The 26,370-nt window shown below is 43.3% G+C and overlaps 2 protein-coding genes and 1 long non-coding RNA gene across 6 annotated transcripts in view; 2 read left to right on the forward strand and 1 right to left on the reverse strand.

Annotated features, from left to right (window-relative positions):
* Window positions 1-6,434: 6,434 nt before the first annotated feature.
* On the forward strand, window positions 6,435-14,042 carry ttpa (tocopherol (alpha) transfer protein). 2 transcript variants are annotated; one of them, XM_034093662.2, is made up of 5 exons: window positions 6,435-6,883; window positions 12,175-12,328; window positions 12,534-12,769; window positions 13,475-13,585; window positions 13,675-14,042. In XM_034093662.2, exons 1-5 carry the CDS (start codon window positions 6,710-6,712, stop codon window positions 13,921-13,923), a joined length of 924 nt encoding a protein of 307 aa, XP_033949553.1. In that variant the 5' UTR covers window positions 6,435-6,709; the 3' UTR covers window positions 13,924-14,042. The 2 variants fall into 2 exon arrangements, with proteins under 2 accessions (XP_033949553.1, XP_033949554.1); XM_034093663.2 differs by having other exon boundaries at window positions 6,436-6,883; window positions 12,534-12,727; window positions 13,675-14,038.
* LOC117454436 (uncharacterized) lies at window positions 9,148-15,781 on the reverse strand. The gene is made up of 3 exons (XR_004552984.2): window positions 15,159-15,781; window positions 9,407-9,527; window positions 9,148-9,314 (listed from the first exon to the last, which is right to left on the reverse strand). It is a non-coding gene; the product is annotated as an uncharacterized lncRNA (long non-coding RNA).
* A 9,385-nt stretch (window positions 15,782-25,166) lies between these two features.
* Window positions 25,167-26,370, forward strand: part of LOC117454176 (tripartite motif-containing protein 16-like) — a 31,395-nt gene continuing 30,191 nt past the window's right edge. For 2 of the 3 annotated variants that reach the window (XR_011644008.1, XR_011644007.1), the window contains exon 1: window positions 25,167-25,561. The gene's annotated coding sequence lies outside the window, so the exon portion shown is untranslated. The remainder of the gene's footprint in view (window positions 25,562-26,370) is intronic. The other variant, XM_034093298.2, reaches the window with a different exon arrangement.

The following is a 26,370-nucleotide window of genomic DNA, read 5'->3' on the forward strand; positions in this document are numbered from 1 at the left end:
GGACCTCTCTGGGGACACTGGGTCCTGATGAAGACCACAGAGCTGCTTCAGGTCCTCTCTGGGAACACTGGGTCCTGATGAAGACCACAGAGCTGCTTCAGGTCCTCTCTGGGAACACTGGGTCCTGATGAAGACCACAGAGCTGCTTCAGGTCCTCTCTGGGGACACTGGGTCCTGATGAAGACCACAGAGCTGCTTCAGGTCCTCTCTGGGGACACTGGGTCCTGATGACGACCACAGAGCTGCTTCAGGTGGAAAACTGTCAGGAGTGAAGAGGAGGAATTCAAAGAGTTTATTCAATGATATGTTCCATTTCTAGATGCTTCTATGTAGTGTTTTATCACACCACGTGCATAGCCTTGTCTCATCTATGCTGCTGTGACGTAAACATGTTCCAAATTGATCCATTTAGTCAATGTGATGCTAAGCAGAGGAGAACATGATAGAAAGGTCAGATAGTTATTAACATTACATGCAAATGACTTTAACCATTACGATAACAAGTTGGTTTTCTGTGTAAATTATTATTAATACAATACAAATATTTAGATATAATTCATCATAATCTGTGTAGAAACTTACATTCTAACTTACAGCTCACAGTTTGTTCACTTTTATTTCATTAAAATGTCATTAACGGTTGTTTGAACCACGGTTATAACGCTATCTGTCGCTAACTATCACCAAGTTAACACAGAAAGCAAACATTAGCAAGTAAGACTGTTTAATGTACTCCATGTACACAGTATTTTCTGTATATTGTGTATTCTTTAGATACTCTAGTGATATGTGTCCCGTGTGTAAACTTGCTGCTAATGCTTCATTTTTATTATATCTTTTAAACACTTCTGCTGTGACACAATCATTCTTAAGGTAAATAATTATTTAAATAAAGTATATCTATTTATCTAATGAGCTAAACCGTCGCTTAGCTTAGCGTTAGTTGCCAACTGAAGAACCTCATTAGTTTCAATGGGAAAAAATGCTGCGTCACAGTGAATGGCGATCCTAATAAGCATACATTTAAAACTATCTATCTATGGTAAAGAGAATCAACACAACAACTCAAACTGTCTTAAAGACAACTGGTGTAATAAATAACTAAAATAAAGTCATCTTAGCATTACAAATCAACTGTTACTCACCCAGAGCCGAACTGGAATAATAACTGTAGCTTCTTCTTCTTCTCTCGGTTTTTGGCGGACTTTAAAGTCAGCCCATCTACTTCCGGTCGAGGCGAAGTCCCTCATATCAGCGCCATAAATCACACCAGCGCCGTTCCCTTTCTAGCTCCGAGCGGGAGCTTTTCTGGTTCAGCTCCGGTTTCCCTTTTCTGCTCCCGCTCTGTTCACACCGCTCAGAGCTGCCGCTGCTGCGTCATGACGTCACCGTTTACGTGCCTGCTTCATAAAATCCCAACCGCGCGGAAATCCCTCACATCGACAACAACAACAATGGCCGATTGTATTGAAGCGCTGTTCCCTTTGGTTATCCTCTTACGAAACGAAATGGAAAACATCGGACGACTTTACAAGGGACGACTTTACAAACATCACATGCGAAATGCAAGACTTATTTTACCTCATTCACACCAACGGTGTTTCAGGGCCGTTTCGGAGCTGGAGCTTGAAAAGCACCGGGTTTTTTTTTTTTCCCTGTTCACACCGCAGCGGAGCAGCATCTTAGCTCCGGAATCCGGTTCGGCCAGAGCAAAAGCACCGCATACGTCACGCTTACGTCGAGGCGGGGGCAGGGGCGGGATCAACTCCTGAACAACAACAAAAAGCCGGCGTTTTATCCAGTTTGTACACAACGATGGAGAAACGTAACAAGCAGCAGTGGTCCACTGAAGAGACCAGCTACTAGTGATGGCGAGATGAAGCTTTCCAGTCGCAAAAGGGTTCATCTCATGAGGCTTCATCATGGGCTTCATCTGAACACAACCCCCCCTGCTGGTCAAAGTGTGTAAAACAGGCAGATTGGACATCTCAACAGTGTGCTCTCTCTCATACCGAGTTCCCAATGAGTAAAGCCTTAGAATAACTCCAAACAACGAACATTAAATCATATTTTCATGTTAACAATATTGTTTCTATTCTTTCTTTTTTTTATATATTTATTTGACAGGGACAGTGCACATTAATTGACATTTCTGTAAATGCGCCAGAGTTAGCCAACAGGCTGTTGAAAGTCATCCAAAAAAAAAATTCACTTCAAATAACAGGTAAATACAATCATTAAAACAACATTCAACAGAGATACTTATATTATGATAAAAGCATATAAAAACATAAAGACTAAACTAAAATACATATTCACAAAGCAGACAGATAGCAACAGGTCAAGGCACACGTATAAACAGAGCGTTGTAAAGTACAGATGGTGTCAGTGTTGACAGAGCTGACTTTCCACTAACCATGTTTTTAAGTTAGATTTAAATAAACTGCAGGTGTTTAGTTCTCTAATCTTTACTGGGATTGAGTTCCACTGCAGCTTTAAAAGAAAAAGAAGATTGGCTGAATGAACTCTTCCTTAATGGAACAACGCAGTCTCCTCTTGTTGCAGCTCTCGTTGCCCTGGTTACAGGCGTGCGTATGGTGATCACATGTCTGAGCGGAGGTGAGGTAAGGCCGTGTATTATTTTGTACATGAGGCAAGCATTTACATATCTCATTACATTTTCCCAGCTCAACAAGTTATATTTTGTGAGTATTGGGCAATGATGAGAATAAACTACTATTTTAAGGGTTTGTTTGTATAATGATTCCAGGGGTTTAAGAGTGGTTGTGCGGCATGTGAGCGGGCTGTTAAGAAGTAGGTGATATGAGATAGAACCATAGAGTGCATGTATTCCAGTTTAATGATTATGATTGAAAAGCCTCTCATTTAGCTGTAGCTTTTATAAACATAACAAAAAAGACGTATTGACCAGTCGTTGAACCAGGGACCCAGCGGTCAGGAGTCAACTGCTTTCCAGCTGAGCCGCAGCACACACACTGAATTCATCTGAAAACACTGCAGGCTATTTATTCCTGTATTTATTCATTCATTGATGTTTTTATTCTTACTTTTATTTATTTATACTTAAAACATGTTCCGACCTCTATATAGGTGAGGGTCTGAGCTCTCTTAATTCCATCGTGTCACCGGGTACAGGAGGGGTAATATGGTTCTTATTATACATCCATGGGTAATATGAACGTCGTGGTTCAACCGATCTAAAGCACTTTCTGCTTCCAGCAAATCGGTTCACTATTGCGGCTTTCACACCAGCGCTTTTCCCTTTCTAGCTCCGAGCGGGAGCTTTTCTGGTTCAGCTCTGGTTTCCCTTTTCTGCTCCCGCTCTGTGCACACCGCCCAGAGCCCGACTGGTGCTGCCGCTGCTGCGTCATGACGCCACCGTTTACATCGCTGATTTGCCCCCCAACGGCAGCCATTACGGCGCTCACAACAACAACGGGAACAGCGTCGGGTCGATGATCGTGTTGCTTTTAATCACATGAAGCCAGAATAAATTAAATAACGACTTCTCCAACCTTATGCTTTGCTCCAGAGTGCCGTGGTTCATTGTTTATTAATGTGTTTCTGCAGCATTTACCGACCGCTGCAGTGCTGCTCTTCCACGGGAGTGTATTCTCCCGTTAGCTCCCGTTAGCTCACACTGCAGCGGCCGCTCTAAAGTATTCACTGTCCGACTCACACAAGCAGCTGATGCATATCCCCAGTTCCCCTTAGGTGAATGTGTGTCAGTCTGAATTGACGCTGTTTGGTATCACAACGCTGTTATGAAAGTTTCTCTGGTATAAATGGGTGATGTTGGCATAGCAACCGAAGCTAAACGGACTACTTGCTATTGCTATCCTATTGTGGCATAAACCGTTTTCTACAGGCACATTTTACCGGCGTATTTTTATTATGATTCTACTTGTGATAGTCGGACACGACAACCTGTGCAGCCCATGTATTGATTCCATCCGATAGCTGCTATAATACAAAACAACACGTCTGCCTCTCTCCACAATGATCGATAACAGTGAACGGATGGTCAAAGTAAGGCACAAATAAACAGAATCACACGAAGCCTGGTTAGTGCTGCCTGACTTTATAAAGTGTGTTTATAGGCACTACTGCTTGTAGGCAGGCATAACAGTCGACCCATGGGAGGTGGGTTTAGTTTCCTGCACGCCTCGACGTAAGAGAGACGTAAGCGACGCCACCTCTTAGCTCCGAAGCTCTTGCCTCTGGACCGACAATTTTTTGGAGCTGGAAGTGAACCGGATTCCAGAGCTAAGAGCCGGCGCCGCTGCGGTGTGAACAGGTAAAACCGGCACTTTTCAGGCTCCAGCTCCGAGCTGAAAACGCGTTGGTGTGAAAGGGGCATAAAAGGTTCATCTGAGGCTTCATCATGGGCTCCATGTGCACACAAGACCAGGGGCGGACTGGGGGGGAAAAGTGGCCCGGGGATTAATTGACAGACAGGCCCACTTAATGCACGGCATGTATCGGCCGGCCGGCGACTAAAGTATGTTACTTAACAAAAAACCCTATGCCTTTAATGTTATTTTGGACAATTATTCATATAGTAATCACATTGAGCCCTTAAGTTGCCTAGAGCAAAAAATAGTTACGGCATATATTTAGTGATTTTAATGTTAACAGATCATTGATGCAATTACATTTTGACCCAATTTGCCTGACTTGACACATGGAATAAAACATGGGCGACGTACGAAGCATCCTCAATGTGGGTGAGACAATTTAACAGGGGGTGTGGGCAGGTGGTGGACCTCGCCTCCTCTAGGGGGGTCCGGGGGCAAGCTCCCCCGGGAAGATTTGTTTTTTAAATGTCGAAGTTAAATGCATCAATCTGGTCCATTTTGAGAGCAAAATTAGGGACTAAATCTATGGCAGTCAGTAGGGGCTTGGACTGTGAGCCGTAGGGTCGCCGGTTCAAGTCCCCGACCAGACCTATTTGGAGTGTGGACTTCTACTTGGAGAGGTCCCAGTTCACCTCCTGCCCTGCCGTGGTGCCCTTGAGCAAGAAACCAGACAAGGCTGTACCTTTAGTAATGAATAGTACATGTTGTGAGGAAATCTTTCCACCAATAATTCCAATAAGTAATCCAAAATGTATTCACTTCAGGTTTACGAAAGTAACTGTAATCAGATTACTCGTTTTTCAAATGTAACGCGAGCTGAATACAGTTACTTGATTTTTGTATTCTGATTACGTAACGCCGTTACATGTATTCCGTTACAACCCAACCCTGTGTACAGATCATCAGTCCTGTAGATCAGTTCGATAAAGTCATGCCTAAACAGCGACATTGTACACGTTAAATACGGGTTTAAATAGCAGCATTTGCCACGCAAGGCGAGTGGCAGCTACAGGACACCCCTTCACAATGATCATCATTGACTTTTTTTAAACGACATTAGGAGGGCCAGTCAGGCCTCTAATGAGCTCAATCATTCACATGTATTATTATTACTTTATATATTAAGAGTGCTATGGGTCTATTACAAAACCTTTGAAGGGACCGTCATGCATTCTGAATGTTTCTGTACTTTAAAAACAGGCATCATGGCTCAAGATCCTGTTCTTGTTTAAGATTATTCATATTAATTTGTGAATTTAACATCCATATTTACTCTTCAAAACTGAAACAACTAAAACAATTGTTTTAAAGCATTGCAGGCCTAAAGCTCCACGTCAGTGACCTATATTTTAATTTCTTCCATCACACTTTAAAAATGGCAAACAGCATGTTTTTAAAGATTTAATCTTTCAAGAAACAAAATATCAACTTTGAACAGAAGGGTTTAAAAACTTGGGGTGGGCGGGACTTTCAGGGGACTTTCCATTGGCTACTCGGTTTTTGAGTGACAGCCCAGTCCTCCAGCGATTGTACACAATGAGGGAGCTCAAAGGAGAAAGCTGCAGAGTCTGATCATTGAGAAAGAAGCAAAGAGAACTGCAAACAAAAAGACATGTTGATACAAAGAAAAAAAAAAAAAATAGTTTACATGATTACACAAATGATTTGTTTTGCAACCTTATAGTTTTATTTTTGAAATTGCATTTATTTTTATTAGCTTTAACTCGGTTTTTGTTTTTTTCCCCCTAAATCTTAGTTTTTGCTTGATTCCGTGAAAAGTGTTGACTTATCTTTATGAAAACAAAACTAATCCCATACGTCTAACCGTTCAATATTTAAAAAGATAATCTCTCTCGCGTCATGCTGCGTGCCGGGGGCGGGGCCTCACAGAACACGGCTGCATCTCTCTCTCCTCGTCTCTCTCTCTCATCTCCTCGCTCCTCTCTCTCTCCTCGTCTCTCTTCCGTCCCTGGCTCTCGGCTCTCCTCCTCTCTCTCTAATCTCTCTCAGTCGGGCGGATCTCTCTCCTCCTCCTCCTCTCTGATCTGCCGGAAATGAATAGTATGTTGTGAGGAAACCGTTTCCACCAATACTTCCAATAAGTTGCCTATTCCAAAATGTATTCACTTCTGGTTTACGAAAGTATCTATAATGAGATTGCTCGTTTTTCAAATACAATGTGAGCTGAATTGATTTGTGTATTCTGATTACGTAACGCGTAACATGTAGGCTATTCCGTTACAACCCTGCACGCACACACACACACACACACACACAGCACTCTCCGCAGTAGCACTCTGGCAGTGAGTGTAGCGGCACCTGGGAGCGAAATGAGCGGCTCTGAGCTCGGGGGCGGCCCGGAGGATCTGGAGCCGCTGGGCCGAGGGCTGGTCGACCTGAGGCGGAGAGCCCTGCAGGAGCTGGCCTCCGTCAGGATCTTCTCAGACCAGTTCCTCACCAAGTTCCTGTGGGCCAGAGACCTGGACGTGGAGCTCTCCCTGAAGGTACAGCCCGTCCTGCCCGACACACACACACACACACACACACACACACACACACACACACACACACACACACACACACACACACACACACACACACACACACACACACACACACACACACACACACACACACACACACACACACACACACACACACACACACACACACACACACACACACACACACACACACACACACACACACACAAAGGTAACGAAAATGAAAGTGATTCATAAAACAAAACAAAATCAAATACTAACCCCACATTTCCAGGTAATAAACAGTAGTCACACATATCTTTGTGATACATAACAGGACTTAATAAAGCAAGAATAGAATAAGAACAAAATAAAAATTCAATTACAAGTTTTAAAGTTGTTTTGTATGTAAGGAAAGGAACAGAAAGTGTGTATACATATGAAATAAAAACAGATGAGTGTGAGGCGATGTGTGGGTAGAAGAGTGAAGTCAGGCTAATGCAGTATACGAGTAATACTATTATAAGTATTTTACACACACACTTCAGAGAGGAGTATTTTACACACACACTTCAGAGAGAGGAGTATTTTACACACACACTTCAGAGAGAGGAGTATTTTACACACACACTTCAGAGAGAGGAGTATTTTACACACACACTTCAGAGAGAGGAGTATTTTACACACACACTTCAGAGAGAGGAGTATTTTACACACACACTTCAGAGAGAGGAGTATTTTACACACACACTTCAGAGAGAGGAGTATTTTACACACACACTTCAGAGAGAGGAGTATTTTACACACACACTTCAGAGAGAGGAGTATTTTACACACACACTTCAGAGAGAGGAGTCAGATTGACTTAATGAAGTATAGATCTGTTTATGACTGCTGCAGGCAGAGGCGGGAGAAGTACTCAGTAAAAGTAGACCCTGCAGTCAATATTAGGCTGGATTAGTTATTAGAGGAGTTTTGGACACTTTAGCTCAGTCAGTGATTCTCAAACTTTTTTCAATAATGTACCTCCTTTGAAAAAAGAATTCAGCCTAGTACCCCCTGATCAGCGCAACAACTATTTGTTAGGGGAAAAATGCCTATTTAAAAAGGTACAGTACCGCGCTGCACCATCAGTGTCTGATTTATTAAAACAACAACAGTAACTGAGCAACACTTAAATGCTACATTTCAAATGTTTAATCCATCACTAAATTCATGGCAAACCAATTTTAACATCATGCGATAACACTGAGACGACATTAGCTGCTTTGAACTGATCTTTTTAATAAGTTACTATGTAGTGAGAAACATGGGCTTGAGCTTCACTGAGGATCTTTGTCATTCTGACCGGGAGGCAACTGCAGTTATTACACTTCGCGTTTTGAAATATGTGAAACTCTGTTAATATAAAACCCACACTGCTCTAACTTCCTTACTTTTCCTAAAAATGGTATATTTATTTATTATTATTTTATTTTTTTCATTAACAAAATAAATCTCACGGACCCCCTGCAGTACTCCAACGTACCCCTAGGGGTCCGCGTACCCCCGTTTGAGAACCACTGCTTTAGCTGGTCGGGAGAGCTGGTTTAGCTGGTAAAAGATGGTGGTCATAGTGGTCTAACTGGTCACCATTAGCTGGTCAGACTGGTGGTCACAGTGGTCTAACTGGTCACCATTAGCTGGTCAGACTGGTGGTCACAGTGGTCTAACTGGTCACCATTAGCTGGTCAGACTGGTGGTCACAGTGGTCTAACTGGTCACCATTAGCTGGTCAGACTGGTGGTCACAGTGGTCTAACTGGTCACCATTAGCTGGTCAGACTGGTGGTCACAGTGGTCTAACTGGTCCCCATTAGCTGGTCAGACTGGTGGTCACAGTGGTCTAACTGGTCCCCATTAGCTGGTCAGACTGGTGGTCACAGTGGTCTAACTGGTCCCCATTAGCTGGTCAGACTGGTGGTCACAGTGGTCTAACTGGTCACCATTAGCTGGTCAGACTGGTGGTCACAGTGGTCTAACTGGTCCCCATTAGCTGGTCAGACTGGTATGATCTTGAGTAGAACTTTAGCTGGGATTACTTGATGGTTAAGCTGGTCATATATGATGATGAAACACTCTCACCCAATTGCAGTAGCTCAATGAACATCTATCATTTCAGATCAGAGCACCTACCTTACCAGAAAGGTACCCGAATGTATTGTCTGTACATAAATACTCATACATCAAATGTTTAGAAGCAGGAACATCCTTTATAACACACAATGAACATTAACACACATTTGAAAACATTTTCAAAACATCAATTACTTCATATTTGTAAGCAGTTTCCTTCAACTGTTTCTTTCTGCTTTTCACAAGGTCCTGTCTTTTGTGTGAAATGTAGTAACCGGCCAACTTCCCCCTCGCGGTCTTCTCCACGTTTTGTGAATTCAGCCATCCTCTGAAGCACTCTTGAAAAGAGAAAGGGAAAACAGATTAACTCTTAGCTTTGTGTTATGATTACTTAAATATGTGCACTGTGAGATGAAAAAGAAACATTTACTGTGACCGGTCTATTATCCACGCAATACAATCCTCGTGTACTGTGAACGGCTGGTGAGGTGATCCAGGAGGTGAGCTGCAGCTTGTCCCCCAGGAGTGGGGTCTGGATGGTGTTGAAGGCACTGGAGAAATCAAAGAACATCACATTACATTTAGCTGACGCTTTTATCCCAAGCGACTTTTAATAAGTGCATTCGACCAGGAAGACACAACCTTGAAGAAAACAGAATCAATAAGTACATCAGGTTTCATAGAGCCAAACATTTCAAGTGCTACTCAACTGGCTTTAGATAAGCCAGCCCTTTATTAGTATATAAGTGCTTTGTTAATAGTTCTATCGCTCGAGGTGGAGTCGAAAGAGATGAGTTTTCAGTCTGGAAGGTGTGTGAGCTTTCTGCTGTCCTGATTTCAATGGGGAGCTCATTCCACCATCTTGGAGCCAGGATAGCAAACCCACGTGTTTTTGCTGATGGGAACTTGGGTCCCCCTCGCAGCGAGGGTGCAGCGAGGGTGCAGCGAGGGTGCAGCGAGGGTGCAGCGAGTCGTTTGGCTGATGCAGAGCGGAGTGCACGTGCTGGGGTGTACGGTTTAACCATGTCCTGGATGTAGGAAGGGCCAGATCCATTCGCAGCATGGTACGCAAGCACCAGGGTCTTGAAGTGGATTCTAGCAGTTACCGGAAGCCAGTGGAGGGAGCGGAGGAGCGGCGTGGTGTGGGAACATTTAGGAAGGTTGAAGACCAGACGAGCCGCTGCATTCTGGATGAGCTGCAGAGGTCGGATGGCACATGAACCTCACAGAGCCCCGAGCCTTCTCCAGGTGGGAGGGAGCTCTGCAGCAGGACACCAACCACCTATGTGTGATCCGGTTATGGACGGTCAAATTCCTAATTTATTTATTTCTGCTACATTTTAGGATTTTGTTTTGCTACTCTCTAAATGCGTCGTTCAGGCACTTTACAAACAAGCCTTCATGTGATGCAGTACTTGAACGAGCCATCGGGTACTTGCAGTTGTGTACACTAAAACTATATCCATTAGAGGAAAAGTGACGTTGGACACTGTTGATAGGGTAGACGTTATTGACCATTATAGGAGCAAAAACATCTGTGCATAAATAAAATGAATTTTGACTGAATAGCATTCAGGGGCTCCAGTTTCAGGGTCTTGTGCATGTCGCTGCACAGTTACACTGACAATCACAGAGGAAGTCAACATGTGTGCTGTTAAATCCCTTCAGGCAACTAAAACACTAAATACTGCATTTATTTATCTGGTGAGGCTAGCCAAATATTATCCGAGACATTTTTTTTGGTGTAAAACAAGCAATACAGAAATATTAAATCCGCTAATTGTAAATAATACATTGATAAAAGATAAAATAATAAAATACACTGGCGTACCGCAGACTGTATAGTTAGAACGCAGTGTTTGATGGCTGTTTGTTTGAGTAGAGCTGGGGCCTATACTGCGAACCTGGTTCAACCTAACCTGATATGTTGGAGTTAGCCGGTTGGCCTAATCCAAAACATACGCGCTCTCGCTAAACGGTACTACGACGCTGGTTATCAAGTGGATCGCTCAAGCCAGCCGTGTCCTATCTAGGTAGGTGCGCGTTCACATGAAAGGGGTGGGATCTGGAGCATTCGACCAATCACAAACATGGAGAAGCGCACTGACAGCGCAGCGTCATACTTCCTGAATGAAAAGTGAACTTTAATACTAGTCAAAAATGAAGAAGTTAAACTTTAAACATCCATGACTTAAACACTTGATCAGGATCAAAGCCTCAGAGCTGCACCTGCAAGGTGAACACAGCTGGAGCAGAACACGTGTTTGAATGCGTACATTAACAGGTTTATGATATCACTGCCCGTCTAAAACACGATCTGACTTCAATTACATTTGTCTCGAGTGTTTCGTCAACTTATGTGTTGCTTAAAATAATACTTCTGCATACAGTCTGTGACACTGTGAGTGCTGCACGGCCAGATACGGCTCAGCTGACTCAGATCAGGAGAGATATGATACATTATGAAGTGATATGCCGCGGACTGTACTTAATGTACTCTGATCCGGTTACTTATGTTGTGGCAGATATTTAAGTGCTTTCTTAACGCTAATGTTATAATAGTCAGATTGCTCTGAAGATGGAGGTGATATTCTATTAATGTTCACGTTCACACAGTCGGTGATTTTTGCCGGCCGTCTTTCCTGCGACGGCAGCTTTTCTGTATTTCCTTTCTCCTGTAATATGACTTGATCGCTTTAAACTCCGCACACTGAGCTCTGATTGGTCAGCAGGCGGTGCTTTCACTGAGTTGAGCTCTTAGCCTGCAACCTAACCTGGTCCCGACCAGGTTAGCTGCTTAGCATATATTACCATGGAGATCTAGCCTGCTAAAAAGAGAACCAGCTTCGTAGGACCGGAAAGCCGGAGTTTTCCCTGAATCTAGCCGGCTAAGCGAAAATCCTGCTTCGCAGTATACCCCCCTGGTCCTCTGGTTGGCTTTGCACACACCTGGAGCTCGCCCAACTGTGTGTGAGCTCAGCAGTCTGAATCACTGGCACACACTCTTACCACACACATTCTTCTTGGATTTGCTTTTAATAGAACTTCACAACTGAATGGTAGAGTCATGTTTTGTGGCAATTATTGTACATTTGGTTTTGCGTACCATGAGCGGGACAAATACAAATTAAATGAAATTATTTATTTTTATTTTTTTTAATAACTATGAATAACTCTCGTTTCCTGTGTCCTGTGCAGTTGTTACTGAACTATCAGCGGTGGCGCAGGGAGAGTCCTGAGATCAGCCGCTGTCTGTCCCCCTCCTCTGTGCTCGGCCTCCTCAACACGACGTACCACGCTGTCCTCCCCCAGCGGGACCACAGCGGCAGCAGGGTGCTCATCTACAGGATCGGTCAGTACACCTGTGTTCTTTGTGTGGATATATATGTGTGTGTATATATATTTGCTTTGCTAACACATTCCAATACAAGGTGATATATATATATTTATGTTCCTGTTGATACGTGTTGTAACCAGAGCTTACTGCTACGTCCTGCGTAGAGCTACACACTGATGCAATGTGAAGGAAGACAGAGTACAGTGGTTTCTGTTTGCAGGACAGTGGGACCCAAAAGACTGGTTGGCCTTCCAGGTGTTCAGTGTCAGCCTGATGACATCAGAGATCATCTCCATGGAAACGGAGACACAGACGCAGGGTCTGAAGGCCATCTTTGACCTGCAGGGATGGAGTTTAGGCCACGCTCTGCAGTTTAACCCTTCCCTGGCCAGAAAGATTTCCTCTGTGCTTTCGGTAGGCCAAGCATCCTGGACACACAACTCTACATATGCTAAGGTGCAATGCGGCATCCATAATAAAACATTATACTATATAAACTCTTTATTACAGAAAGGAGAACTCGAGGTCTCCACTAACCTCCTCATGACTGCATGTTGCACACAGGAAGGTTATTTCTGTAATGTTCTTGCGTAAGTTAGGAACACAGCGAAACAACACGGCACATAGTCAGAGTCAATATGTGTGTTAGTTAGCTACAGAGTGGAATTCACTAATACTGCACTGTGGTAGATACATGGACAGCTGTGGCATGGCGGGTGCATCTGTACTGAGTATGCTACTTCTGATCAAACAGCAACATTCCCAGCTCTCAGTCCTGGCTCTCAGCAGCATTTAGCACTTAGCGCTACTTTAGCAACAAGTACAGAAAGCAGAATTGTTTCCCCCCAAAGTTAAACAAGTTTCAATACATGATCTTGGTGCTGTGAAACCTTCTTTGCTCCAAGAGGCTTCAACATAACGAAGTATAGGAACGAGTCCTTTAGTTCAGCCTTATCTTCCTCCCCTTTGAGCATTATTATTCGATCGGCCGGTAGAAAGATGATTTGTTTTAATGATTGCTTAGAAATATTGTTGATTGAAATAGCTGAACAGCTTCTTTGTTCACATTTTTACAGACTGTGTTTTCCTTTTCTCTTTCAAGTCTAAGAGCGTTATATTGTTTCTACACCTGTCCTTGTATGTGTGTGTTTGCATGTCCAGGACTCTTTTCCACTGAAAGTCCGAGGTATCCATCTGGTGAACGAGCCAATGTTCTTCCGGCCCGTGTTGGCCATGATCCGCCCTTTCCTGCCGGATAAGATCCGAAAGAGGGTCAGCCACCTGTCACACACACATCACCTGTCTCTGTTCTCACACTCACACACACCGTGTTGAATCAGGTTCCCTCTCCCCCACTGCAGATCCATATGCACGGTGCTCATTTCCAGGACACTTTGAGCGACTTCTTCTCACCTTCTGTCCTGCCTCCAGAATATGGAGGGGAGGGGCCTGGCATAGAGGGGGTGTGTCAAGCTTGGACCAATCAGCTGCTTCAATCAGAGCAGCTTCTGCAGCAGATTGCCACCCACCCAACAGGTGACATCACCATCCCTCCTGAGGACTGCTGGATCTCAGAGACCGTGGAGGCGGAGCAACTGTTAGAGGGATGATGTTTGGAGTGATGGCCCACAGGACTCACACACACACACACACACACACACACACACACACACACACACACACACACACACACACACACACACACACACACACACACACACACACACACACACACACACACACACACACACACACACACACACACACACACACACACCACACACACACACACACACACACACACACACACACACACACACACACACACACACACACACACTCACATGCTGCTGTTTTTTTACATTGAACTAGAAGTGGCTAACAGTCTCTGGCAGTCATTAACTGTCATTAACTACCATCAACCCAATACGTTTTACTTTGGTCGTCATGTCAACGGTTTCCAATATTTGTAGGATTAATATATGCCATATTCCCAGGTACATTGAAATGTGAATGTGCTGTTAACACTGAGTTTAAAAACATGTTCTTAAGACCTAATATATGGAATGCCGTTTAGTGAATTTTGGCTTAAACGGCATTCCATACAAAGAGGTTGTTAATAATCAGTGGTGAACCGTGTCCCTCACAACTGGACCTTCTGTAGACACACACAACCAGAGCAATACGTAAACAAAACTCAAAGTGCTAATTTTATAAAATTGTATGTATATAATTAAATCTTTGATTTCTCTGACGGTTCATCACTGCTAAAAACAGAATGTGTATTTATTCACCTCGCCCTTTTTAAAAACAGAATGAATGTATTTTTAAAGTGCTTGCTTCTTTCAGAGCACATACGATTTAAAAGACTTAAAAGGGACATAAAGGAAAAGCTAATGCGTTCTCATGTGGTTTCGCATTTCAACAGTTTTGACACAACATGATCGGTAAGCAATCATCAACCCTTTGTTCCTGTGAGGTTTGTGCACATTAAAGCGTCAATGAAATAAATGTTGTGAATGAATGTGTAGCATGTGCTCAGCCTGACCATATGTCCGTAGCACATCGGTATCTTTTATATTCAAGTGAAGGGTTCTACGTTGAAATATCTACTGGTCATGTTAATGTGTCAGCAGATTCAACTTGTAGCATTGAGCAAGAAGCAGCGGTTTGCTATCCTGGCTCCAAGATGGTGGAATGAGCTCCCATTGACATCAGGACAGCAGAAAGCCTGCACAAAGCCTCTATAATCAGTTTCATAAAGTCATACGTGTCGGGTAAATATTGTCCAAGGCCCATAACCTTGACCCAGTTCATCAGTTCTGTCCTGACTGAGCACACGCACCTGTAGCCGTGGCTGCTGTGCTCTCAGTGTCTCCTGCCTGTTGGCGTCAGCTGATAGAGGTGTTATCATTCTATCTTGTTATGCAACATGTTGATGATTCTCTCTGAACTAGCTAAGTACTCGGGTCTGGGGGAGAGTTCTTCAGAGTCGACGTGGCAACCGAAGCTCCAAATAAACCCATCAGTGTTTGCCATCAGAGCTCCAGCTCTCCCCGTGTCTCCTTTGAGTCGGTGACTCCTCCTGCATCGCTACACAGAAGTTTCCCCCACACTACGGTTTACTTTCCTCACCTTTGCTGTGCCCTTTGTTTCCGCCCCCCCGCTCCTCTGCTCTCTGTGCACGCTCACTGCAGACCTTTGACCAGAGAGCAGCACACATCCAGCACGGCGTCTGCTTCACTGTGGACCGCATGTGCACTGAGAAACTTCCATCACAAACCTTCATTCTTCTCCACTTTCTAAACTCAAAGGAATTCATGTGTTGTTCAGTATTGTAGAAAGTCATCGATCACCAACTCTTTTTGACTCAACACGGTATGAGAAAAAGAAAACCAATAAAGAGTTTTTAACTTATACTCAGGCGATTTTTAGAGCCTGTAACTTCTGTGTGTTCGAACAGCTTGCTGAGTGAGAGCACACACACACACACACACACACACACACACACACACCACACACACACACACCACACACACACACACACACACACACACACACACACACACACACACACACACACACACACACACACACACACACACACACACACACACACACACACACACCGTTAATCATTAGACACAGTGCTGACCTGTGTACACGTATTGGTTTTAAGGACATGCATTATCTCTTAACAAGAATACATCCTTCCTCGTTTGAAAGCGATGTGTTTGCAGAGTTGTTCATCATAAGTAGTAATACGATAGCAAGTCCCATTAATACAGCTCCAAACATGTTTGAGGTTAACAGATGTCTACAGCATACATTAGCATTGGCATAGCAGACATTCACTTTGAAAGGAAATGCTTTAAGATTTGAAATCAAAGGTTTCAAATCCAAAACAACCAAATAAATCATCTCTAGAAGTTCACGTGTTTAAATGTTCTTCTGTCAAAAATAAAAGCTTTGTTTTTTGACCGGATAGTTGGAAGATTGGACCCGATCAGATTATAGTCTTTAAATAGGAATGTGTACATTTATTTATTAATTGAAGTGCCATTTTCTTTCATATTGATGATACGAAATATCTTATATAATAACACACACACACACACACACACACCACACACACACACACACACACACACACACACACACACCACACACACACACACACACACACACACACACACACCACAACACACACACACACACACACACACACACACACACACACACACACACACACACACACAATGATTCCCCTCATGGGGACCTCCAATTTGTCCCCATAAGGGAGGCGAGTCCCCACACGTGACTATGTAAACAGATTCCACACAAGTATAGTAATGCTAGTACACACACACACACACACACACCACACACACACACACACACACACACACACACACACACACACCACACACACACACACACACACACACACACACACACACACCCACACACACACACACACACACACACACACACACACACACACACACACACAGTGCTTTGTCTGAATCAGGTCAGCGGGGGGCACCACTGAGCTGCGGGACCACTCAACTCATCTCACAAATAAAATGTGTGAACCATTTCACCGACACAAGCCATCTTGCCTCCAACCTCACTTCACTCTGCCATGCTGGGAGCTGAACCACCAACCCTCTGTTTGTTGGGCATCCATTTTGCCCCCTCAATTAGAAAAAGTAGTGGTATTGTGAATCTGAAAAAACATAAGGATTTGTGACGTTTCCATCAAAGAAATAAAAGTACATATTCCAGTCAAATTTCACAGCATTGGCTTCTATGTTTATTATTAGGGACACAAAGATATTGTCAAAGAACATTTGTTTGAACTCATCGCCAATCGTTCACATCTGTTCCAGAAAAACCCAAGGCTACCAGGACGTTGGGAGCCGGGTTTCCTGAACATGTAATTTAGAGAAAACTGGACTCAAGCCTCTGTTTCTTTAGAACTTTACCGAACTTCAGTTTTTCTTTTTGATTTCTTTCACTTCAATTACCACAGCCTCTTCATGTCCATAAGATATGCAATGGAGTTTGCCATTTCTGCATCTCACATATTGGGGATTTGAGCCACTGACCCCGACATTGGTATGTATCCATTTACTCCGTGCGCCAAATACACCCAGATGCATTCATCAAAGTTTTACCAGCTTGGCTCATTCTTATATTAGGGTTAGAATGGTACTTGATGACCTGAATATGTCCGTTAGACAAAACTGGAATTAAGCCAAAATATCTTTCTACCTTTTTCCGTTTTTTAAACCACAATTCAAAATGTTTTTACAATAGTTTGCGAGAGCTATTATTTTTGAAAGACCTTGAAGAGTTCCTCCCCGGCAGCTCAGTGAGGCAAAATAACAAAACAATAGAGCATGCTGGGAGTTGAACCCGCTGATCCTCAGGTTGGAAGACACCATTTACCCCTTAAGTCACACACACATATTGCATTAACATCTTACTATGACCTTATATAACATTCTCTTAAATGAAGAGCTTTTACATTCAAGCTTTATAATCTGGATTGGGACTTTCCCATTATAGTCTGTGGCTGAGAGGAAGAGCTGTTGTCTTTGAGTCAGAAGGTGGTCGGTTCAATCCCAGCAATTATCATGTTGATTTATCCGAGTATGAATTGTCCTGCTTGCAGGGTCGGCTCTCGAACAAATCGAATGGGGGTCAATCATTTACCAAGGGGGGGGGGGGGGCACACACTGCCGTCAACAACCAACACACAAACACCAACGCAACTTCAATTAAAGAAAATATGCTGTAAAGTCTGTTGTCTTTCACACACATTGCAGGGTGTAGTGCTATTGTATAGCGCACCTATGACTTGTGCATACATGCACGGTTGTGGCACGACCACCAAAACAGAAACATATGGACACCATATAAAAGGTGTGCAAATGTATTTAGTATCCCATCCATGTGAACATGTTTTAGGTGGGGGTGGACCTAACCTCCTCTAGGGGGTCTGGGGGCATGCTCCCCCGGGAAGATTATTTTTAAAATATTGAAGTTAAAAGCATCAATCTGGTGCACTTTGAGAGCAACATGAAGAGATCTATGGATACATCTCTCAGCATCCATATGAAACAGAACTGTACACAGATTTACTTTTTCTTTATGGATATTTTACTAATCACTCCCCTTTTAAACTGTATTCTTGTGTTACTGTCCTATAGTATTTCATACCCGTTTTTCATGTATTCTCTTATTCTTTAATAACTATAATGATCATATAAAGGTAATCCTCGCAAATACTTGTTTACATAAATGGTGACCAAACCGTTTGAGACCCACTGAGATAACTTACACTAAAGTGAACTATCTAAACACTGAGAGAGTCCTTTCCTCACTGAGCTGAGGTTATAGGATCCTCTCAGTCTGACAGGAGAGGACTCTCCTCCACCTTGGTGTAGAAACAGCTCTTTATATCCGTTAGCATAGCTAGCTAACCAGATGCTAACAACAACATTCCACGTTACCGCTCGCGCACTCACAAAATGCGCTCGTGCCACACACACACACACACACACACACACACACACACACACACACACACACACACACACACACACACACACACACACACACACACACACACACACACACACACACACACACACCACACACACACACACACACACACACACACACCACACACACACACACACACACACACACACACACAGAGCCGAGCTTGAATGAAACACAGAGACCCAGAAGTAGGCTACTTGTACTGTATATCGTATTATTTTCGATGGCTTTACTGTATAATCAGTGTAACAGATGAACAGATCGCCACCGGCTTTCATCTAAACACACAGCCACGTAATGATAACAAACAAAGGTCGGGGGTCATTGGTCAAGCAACACACCAATGAGAGAGCAGCAGTGAGCACACCTCAGGCTGTGCTTTATATTTGTATTCTTTATTTCTGACGTATTTTACACAAAAAACCTTTAGTGGAAACGTTTTCACTTATATGATTAAAAAAAAAAAAAAAAACGGCAAAGTAGCAAGGCTTGCCCACCAGAGTTGGGTAATAATATTACTTTGTCGGTAACGGAGTAGTGTAACGCGCTACTTTTATAATCCAGTAATCACACTACAGTTACTAACATTGCCCCGACACGCGTTACTTCGTTACTTTCTAAAATCAGTCATAATCAAACCTCAACAAACACCTGCAAAGAACACATGCTAGGTGAAGCTAACGCACATAGCTGTTGTTTATTTATATCACACACGTAGTTCTTCTTCTCTGTTTTCCGGTTGTTGCCAGTTTTGAATGACGAATACACACTACCGCTGCCTGCTGGTAAGGAGAGTTATTGCCACTCACGCATGCGCAGTTCGTACGTGCTCGGCTGAAGTCTTTGCGGTGTCTGGCTCCAGTGCAACACATGGCCAACACGCAGGAGAACACGCTGACGCAACAGCGTGAGCAGAGATAGACTGCGCAAAATATACAGATAGCAGGAGACAGAGGACAGCCACGGTCAGATAGCAGGAGACAGAGGACAGCCACGGTCAGATAGGAAAACATTCAGGAGCTATCTGGATCAGTCTTATGCGACAATGGAAACTGAACTAAAGAGAACATTTGAAACTTTAGCAGTCTGCGTGATCTGCCTGTAGGGAGGGGCGGGCCGGCCCTGCGAGTAAAGTAACGAGTAAAGTAACGAGTAAAGTAACGAATTACTTTATGTAGAGAGTAACGAAGTAGTGTAATATATTACTTTTTTTTAAAGTAATATGTAATATGTAATATATTACTTTTTTTTAGTAACGACCCCATCTCTGTTGCCCACCCTGCGTTGGGGGGGGCATGGCCCACGAATGACCCCCCATGACGCCGACCCTGGCTGCTTGTTAAATGTGTGCGTTATCCCACTGCTTCAGTGGAGAAGAGCTTTAAAACCAAAGACCTCAAACCTGTTAGAAATCCCATCCATTAAACTCCTGTTACTGAGTTTTAGGGAGTAGCAAAACCTTTAATAACAACTCAACTGTTGACGCTAATAAACATTTATATCTGGCTCTTGAGGGCTCTGAAGTGAAGTGTAATTATTGCACCAAATATATCAATACAAGTAAATCACTTCATTTAATTACTTAGAAAAGACAGTAATAAATTAAATGTACTGTATTACATTTTGGCAGTAACTTGCCCAACTGGCTAATGCGGCTTTCACACCAGCGCTTTTCAGTTTCTAGCTCCGAGCGGGAGCTTTTCTGGTTCAGCTCCGGTTTCCCTTTTCAGCTCCCGCTCTGTGCACACCGCCCACTGGCGCCCCAGAGCTGCCCTCGCTGCGTCATGACGTCACCGTTTACATCGCTGATTTGCCCCCCAACGGCAGCCATTACGGCGCTCACAACAACAACAACGGGGAACTGCGTCGGGTCGATGATCGTGTTGCTTTTAATCACACGAAGCCAGAATAAATTGAATAACGACTTCTCCAACCTTTTACTTTGCACCAGAGTGCCGTGGTTCATTGTTTATTAATGTGTTTCTGCAGCATTTACCGACCGCTGCAGTGCTGGCTGCTCTTCCACGGAGTGTATTCTCCCGTTAGCTCCCGTTAGCTCACACTGCAGCGGCCGCTCTAAAGTATTCACTGTCCGACTCACACAAGCAGCTGATGCATATCCCCAGTTCCCCTTAGCCTAAGTGAATGTGTGTCAGTCTGAATTGACACTGTTTGGTATCACAACGCTGTTATGAAAGTTTCTCTGGTATAAAACGGGTGATGTTGGCATAGCAACCGAAGCTAAACTGACTACTTGCATCCGATAGCTGCTATAATACAAAACAACACGTCTGCCTCTCTCCACAATGATCGATAACAGTGAACGGATGGTCAAAGTAAGGTACAAATAAACAGAATCACACGAAGCCTGGTTAGTGTTGCCTGACTTTATAAAGTGTGTTTATAGGCACTACTGCTTGTAGGCAGGCATAACAGTCGACCCATGGGAGGTGGGTTTAGTTTCCTGCACGCCTCGACGTAAGAGAGACGTAAGCGACGTCACCTCTTAGCTCCAAAGCTCTTGCCTCTGGACCGACAATTTTTTGGAGCTGGAAATGAAGCGGATTCCGGAGCTAAGAGCCGGCGCCGCTGCGGTGTGAACAGGAAAACCCGGCGCTTTTCAGGCTCTAGCTCCGAGCCGGAGCTGAAAAGGCGCTGGTGTGAAAGGGGCATAAGAGTATCAGTCACTGAACAGACCTGTCACTCCACGCCCTAATTTCTGCATAACTTTAAGGCTTAATGTAACTTAAACAAATTAGTTGTGAAATAATTCACCCTCCTCACAGTTGTCATGAAGGGGCAAACTATTAAGAGAATATGGTATTTTGAACTACAATGGAAACATGTTTATATCTGCTGTAAAGTTAGGCATTTTAACATTGGAGTGTATGGAAACAGCTCCCTTCTGCAGCCTCCTACTACAGGCCACTAGATGAACTGCACTTCCTTGTAGGCTTCACGGTTTTGCCCCAGAGTTTCCGCTTGAGTAAAACCTGGGCTGAAGTCGAATAGTCCATTTAGCTTAGGAACCTTCCTGTCACTACCCGATCTGCCGCCCTGCCCTATCTGCAGTGCGCATGTGCGAGATGGTCCGCCATATTGGACAACTCCATACTTGCCATAATAATAATAATATATTTTATTTCTATAGCGCTTTTCTTGAACCCAAAGACGCTTTAATAATAGGACAATAGGTATATAGTAATAGGACACTTGACACAGTGGCGTTTGGCAAAGCACAAAAAGAAAACTTGAGAGAGATGAGTTATTGTTACAACGTGACTTCACTATTATTTAACAACTCTTTTTATTGGGTTCTTTTATTTGGGGTTAAGTACATTGTCAGAATAAGTGAGAAATGGATTTAACTTCTGTTAGACAGCTATATGCCATACATTGTTGCATACATTCACAGTAAATATGTATTCAGTATGATAGCTGTCTAACAGAAGTTAAATCCATTTCTCACTTATTCTGACAATGTACTGAACCCCAAATAAAAGAACCCAATAAAAAGAGTTGTTAAATAATAGTGAAGTCACGTTGTAATAACAACAACTCATCTCTCTCGAGTTTTCTTTTTGAGCTTTGCCAAAAGCCACTGTGTCAAGTGTCCTATTAGAGTTGCCGTCCGGAGTTGTCCAATATGGCGGACCATCTCGCACATGCGCAGTACCGATCGGGCAGGGGGACGGATCGGGTAGTGACTATAGCCTCATCAATACCCCTCCTCGATTCCTCCTTTCCCTCACTCGCGTCCCTTCCTTGCATCTTAGCTCCGCCTCCGTAAGATGCGAGCGAGAGACACGAGGAGGTGACGCGAGGACAGAGGAGTCCTCAGGTATTAATTGGGATGTCCTCGTTCACTCAAACGTCACTCTTAAACGACGTCTGTTAATGATGACATGTGCACAGCTGTATCCCCTCTCGTCGGGCTGAACTGAATAACCTTTAGAACCGGCCCATTTGTTGTTAAATATTTATTTAAATGAATGAATCTTTCTCTTGTTAGTCAAGGAATTCAATGTATGATGGTTGGTCCTGCTTTTGTGTTCCGTTTTGGTGTAAAATGTAGCGTACATTTAAATAAAAATATAATTATAGTAATGTGAAAGCCTTTTAGAAATGAATTGCACATAATAATTCCCACGGAGCTGTGAGCACTTATACATTTATGTGACGCTTTTCCACTCATCTTCCAGTTGTAGGTTTTCCTGTGTTGAAATGGACCAGCTGTTAAGGTGGGGGCGGGGCTTTTATACGCAGTAGTGAAAACACTTCCGCGTAGTCTGCTCGCGTGTATCCTCCCTTTCGTCTCCTCCTGCACCCCTCCTCCCTCCCCCCTCCTCGACTCCTCCGTGTACATTTCAGCTATTGGGACGTCCTTCAAAATGGAGTGTCTTGATCGATTTCCGGGTCAAGTCCCGGAGGAGGGGAAGAGAGGAGTCGAGGGCTGCAGTCGGATAGTTTAAAAATCAGCTCCTAAGTTCTAACCCTATCGTCTATTCCTTGACCTCTGAGTGAAACGTCACGGGGTTAAGGGATAGTGGATAGGAGAATTCAAAAGGACTTAGGAGAAGAGACTGCGGTACTTTAGAAAATCCGAATGCACTTTCACTATCCGACGTGTTTATGATGCGCCAGCGGACGTCATTGTGTGCGTCTGCTGCTGTGGGGAAACCATGGAAACCACAGTTTTCTATACAGCGGACTACAACATGGATGTTTAATAAGAACGAGGGACTACTGTGAACTCATCTAGAGACTCTGCACCGTGCTCTGATGCTGCTGCTTTGCTTTATGAACGGGGACAACAGAGAAACATATTCTTCATGACCAAAGTTGGAATTGAAATACAAAAGGAAAGTGAAACTTCTGCTCGTCCCCCTCTCCCTCCGGTCCACATTAATACAAATGATCCCAATAGGCCTACGTATGATTGTATGAACTAAAGATCTTAAAATCAATACAAATGTATTTATTATAAACGTTAGTCCTTAACATCTATCACTGTCTATATCACCATTCAAACATCTTTTAAAAGTTGAACAAACCCCACACAGCTCAGTGAAGACTGAAATGTTGACTTTATTTGATAATTTCAGTGAAAACTAACGTTCATATTTCTCTTTTTGATTATAATACTGATGAACGTTCAAAACAAAGCACTTTGGCAACTTACCACCTATGTTTTAAAATGCTTAATAAGCACCGTAACTTTCATGATATCATTTCTCGGTCATAATCGGTTGTTTCCGTGAACGGCCGACTGTTGAGTGACGGCAAATGCTGCGGCTGCAAGGCATTGTGGGGCAGCATTTTTGCTTCTCCTGTCGGTTAGGGAGGTCCAGTGGTTCCTAAGCTAAAGGAGGTTATAAAGGAAGTTTGAAACCTCCTTTCCTATCATTCTCATCATTCTAGAGAATTCGAACGGCACTTATCATGGCTGCCACTGAGGGACTTCCGGGTCATTTCACTCCTTTAGGAAGGTTCCTAAGCTAAATGGACTATTCGACTTCAGCCGAGGAGGGGTATTGGGATGAGGCTAGTGACACTTCCTAACGGAGTGAAATGACCCGGAAGTCCCTCATGGCAGCCATGATAAGTGCCGTTCAAATTCTCTATGATAGGAAAGGAGGTTTTAAAATTCCTTTATAACCTCCTTTAGCTTAGGAACCACTGGACCTCCCTTGAAGAAAGGAGAGGAGAACGTGCTGCCCCACAATGCCTTGCGGCCGCAGCATTTGCCGTCGCACAACATTGGCACTCACGGAAACAACCGATTATGACCGAGAAATTATATCATGAAAGTTACGGTGCTTATTAAGCATTTTAAAACTGTAACTTGTCAAAGTGCTTTGTTTTGAACGTTCATCAGCAGGCTATTATAATCAAAAAGAGAAATATGAATGTTAGTTTTTACTGAAATGATCAAATAAAGTCAACATCTCACAGTCTTCACTGAGCTGTGTGGGGTTTGTTCAACTTTTAAAAGATGTTTGAATGGTGATGTACACAGTGATAGATGTTAAGGACGTTTATAATAAATACATTTGTATTTATTTTAAGATATTTTCATACAATCATACGTATTGGGATCATTGGTATTAATGTGGACCGGAGGGAGAGGGTGACGAGCATAAGTTTCACTTTCCTTTTTATTTCAATTCCAACTTTGGTCATGAAGAATATGTTTCTCTGTTGTCCACGTTCATAAAGCAAAGCAGCAGCATCAGAGCACGATGCAGAGTCTCTAGATGAGTTTACAGCAGTCCCTCGTTCTTATTAAACATCCATGTTGTAGTCCGCTGTATAGAAAACTGTGGTTTCCATAGTTTCCCCACAGCAGCAGACGCACATTTATGACGTCCGCTGGCGGATCATAAATACGTCGGATAGTGAAAGTGCAGTCGGATTCTCTAAACTTTAAGTACCGCAGTCTCTTCTCCTAAATCCTTTTGAATTCTCCTATCGACTATCCCTTAACTCCGTTACGTTTCACTCAGAGGTCAAGGAATAGACGATAGGGATAGACGTTAGGAGCTGATTTTTGGACTATTCGACTGCAACAGGGTTATTTTAGGGGGGGGGGGGGCCTTCCGCTCCCTCCTCAGAAGCAATCCAGACGATCAACCAGATTCTCTGTTTATTTCACGCTGCTGCACTTTTCTACAGGTCAGTACATGATGAAAATGATCGATGTTAACTTGTGTAAACAAGGTATAATGTTAGAGATGTTTAAGAGAGTGTGTCAGAAAGTTTTGAGCATGTTTGACATAGTAACGGTACTTTAAAAATACTAAACTGTCGGCAACTATAGATGCCGTTTTCGCGATCTTCAGCCGCACCGCGCCGTGTGTAAATGTGACCTGAGCAAAGGCTCGCAGGCAGGTTTGCTGCTGCGCACGGGTGATATGTTTTGAGTCTTGCAGGCACATCGCCTTGTCGTTTGAGTTTATTAAAGGTCCCATGTCATGGCCATTTCCACTGATCTTAATTCCATTGTTGCAGTATACTAAAATAGATTTATACTGTGCAATTTCCCAAACTCACATTGGTTTCGCATACAGCATCTCTGTAAAGTATGTGTTTTCACTCTGTGAATGCTCATTGCATTAGAGTCTGTATGCAGACCACAGCAAGGAGGAGGATCCTAAAGGGGGTTGATCCTATAGGGGGCGTTTCCTAAAGGGTTATGAGCCCCGCCCCCCACGTATTTCTTAAAGGTATATGACGCTCTGTTTCTCATTTATTTTAATGCTTTGAATGAATCATAAACGAACTTTGAAAAATAATAATTATAATTAATTTGCATAAAGAATGAACAGTGTACAACCCACAGAGAAGACAAATTAATTGACCTATTGACAGATCATAATGAATACAGAGTCAATTTGATAGTTTATCATAACATAGGATACATTAAACTCATACATTGTAGGCATTTAATTTTTTACTGTTTGTGCAGTGGTAGTAATTATTAT

This window comes from Pseudochaenichthys georgianus, chromosome 10, assembly GCF_902827115.2.
Source record: "Pseudochaenichthys georgianus chromosome 10, fPseGeo1.2, whole genome shotgun sequence".
NCBI classification, from domain to species: domain Eukaryota; kingdom Metazoa; phylum Chordata; class Actinopteri; order Perciformes; family Channichthyidae; genus Pseudochaenichthys; species Pseudochaenichthys georgianus.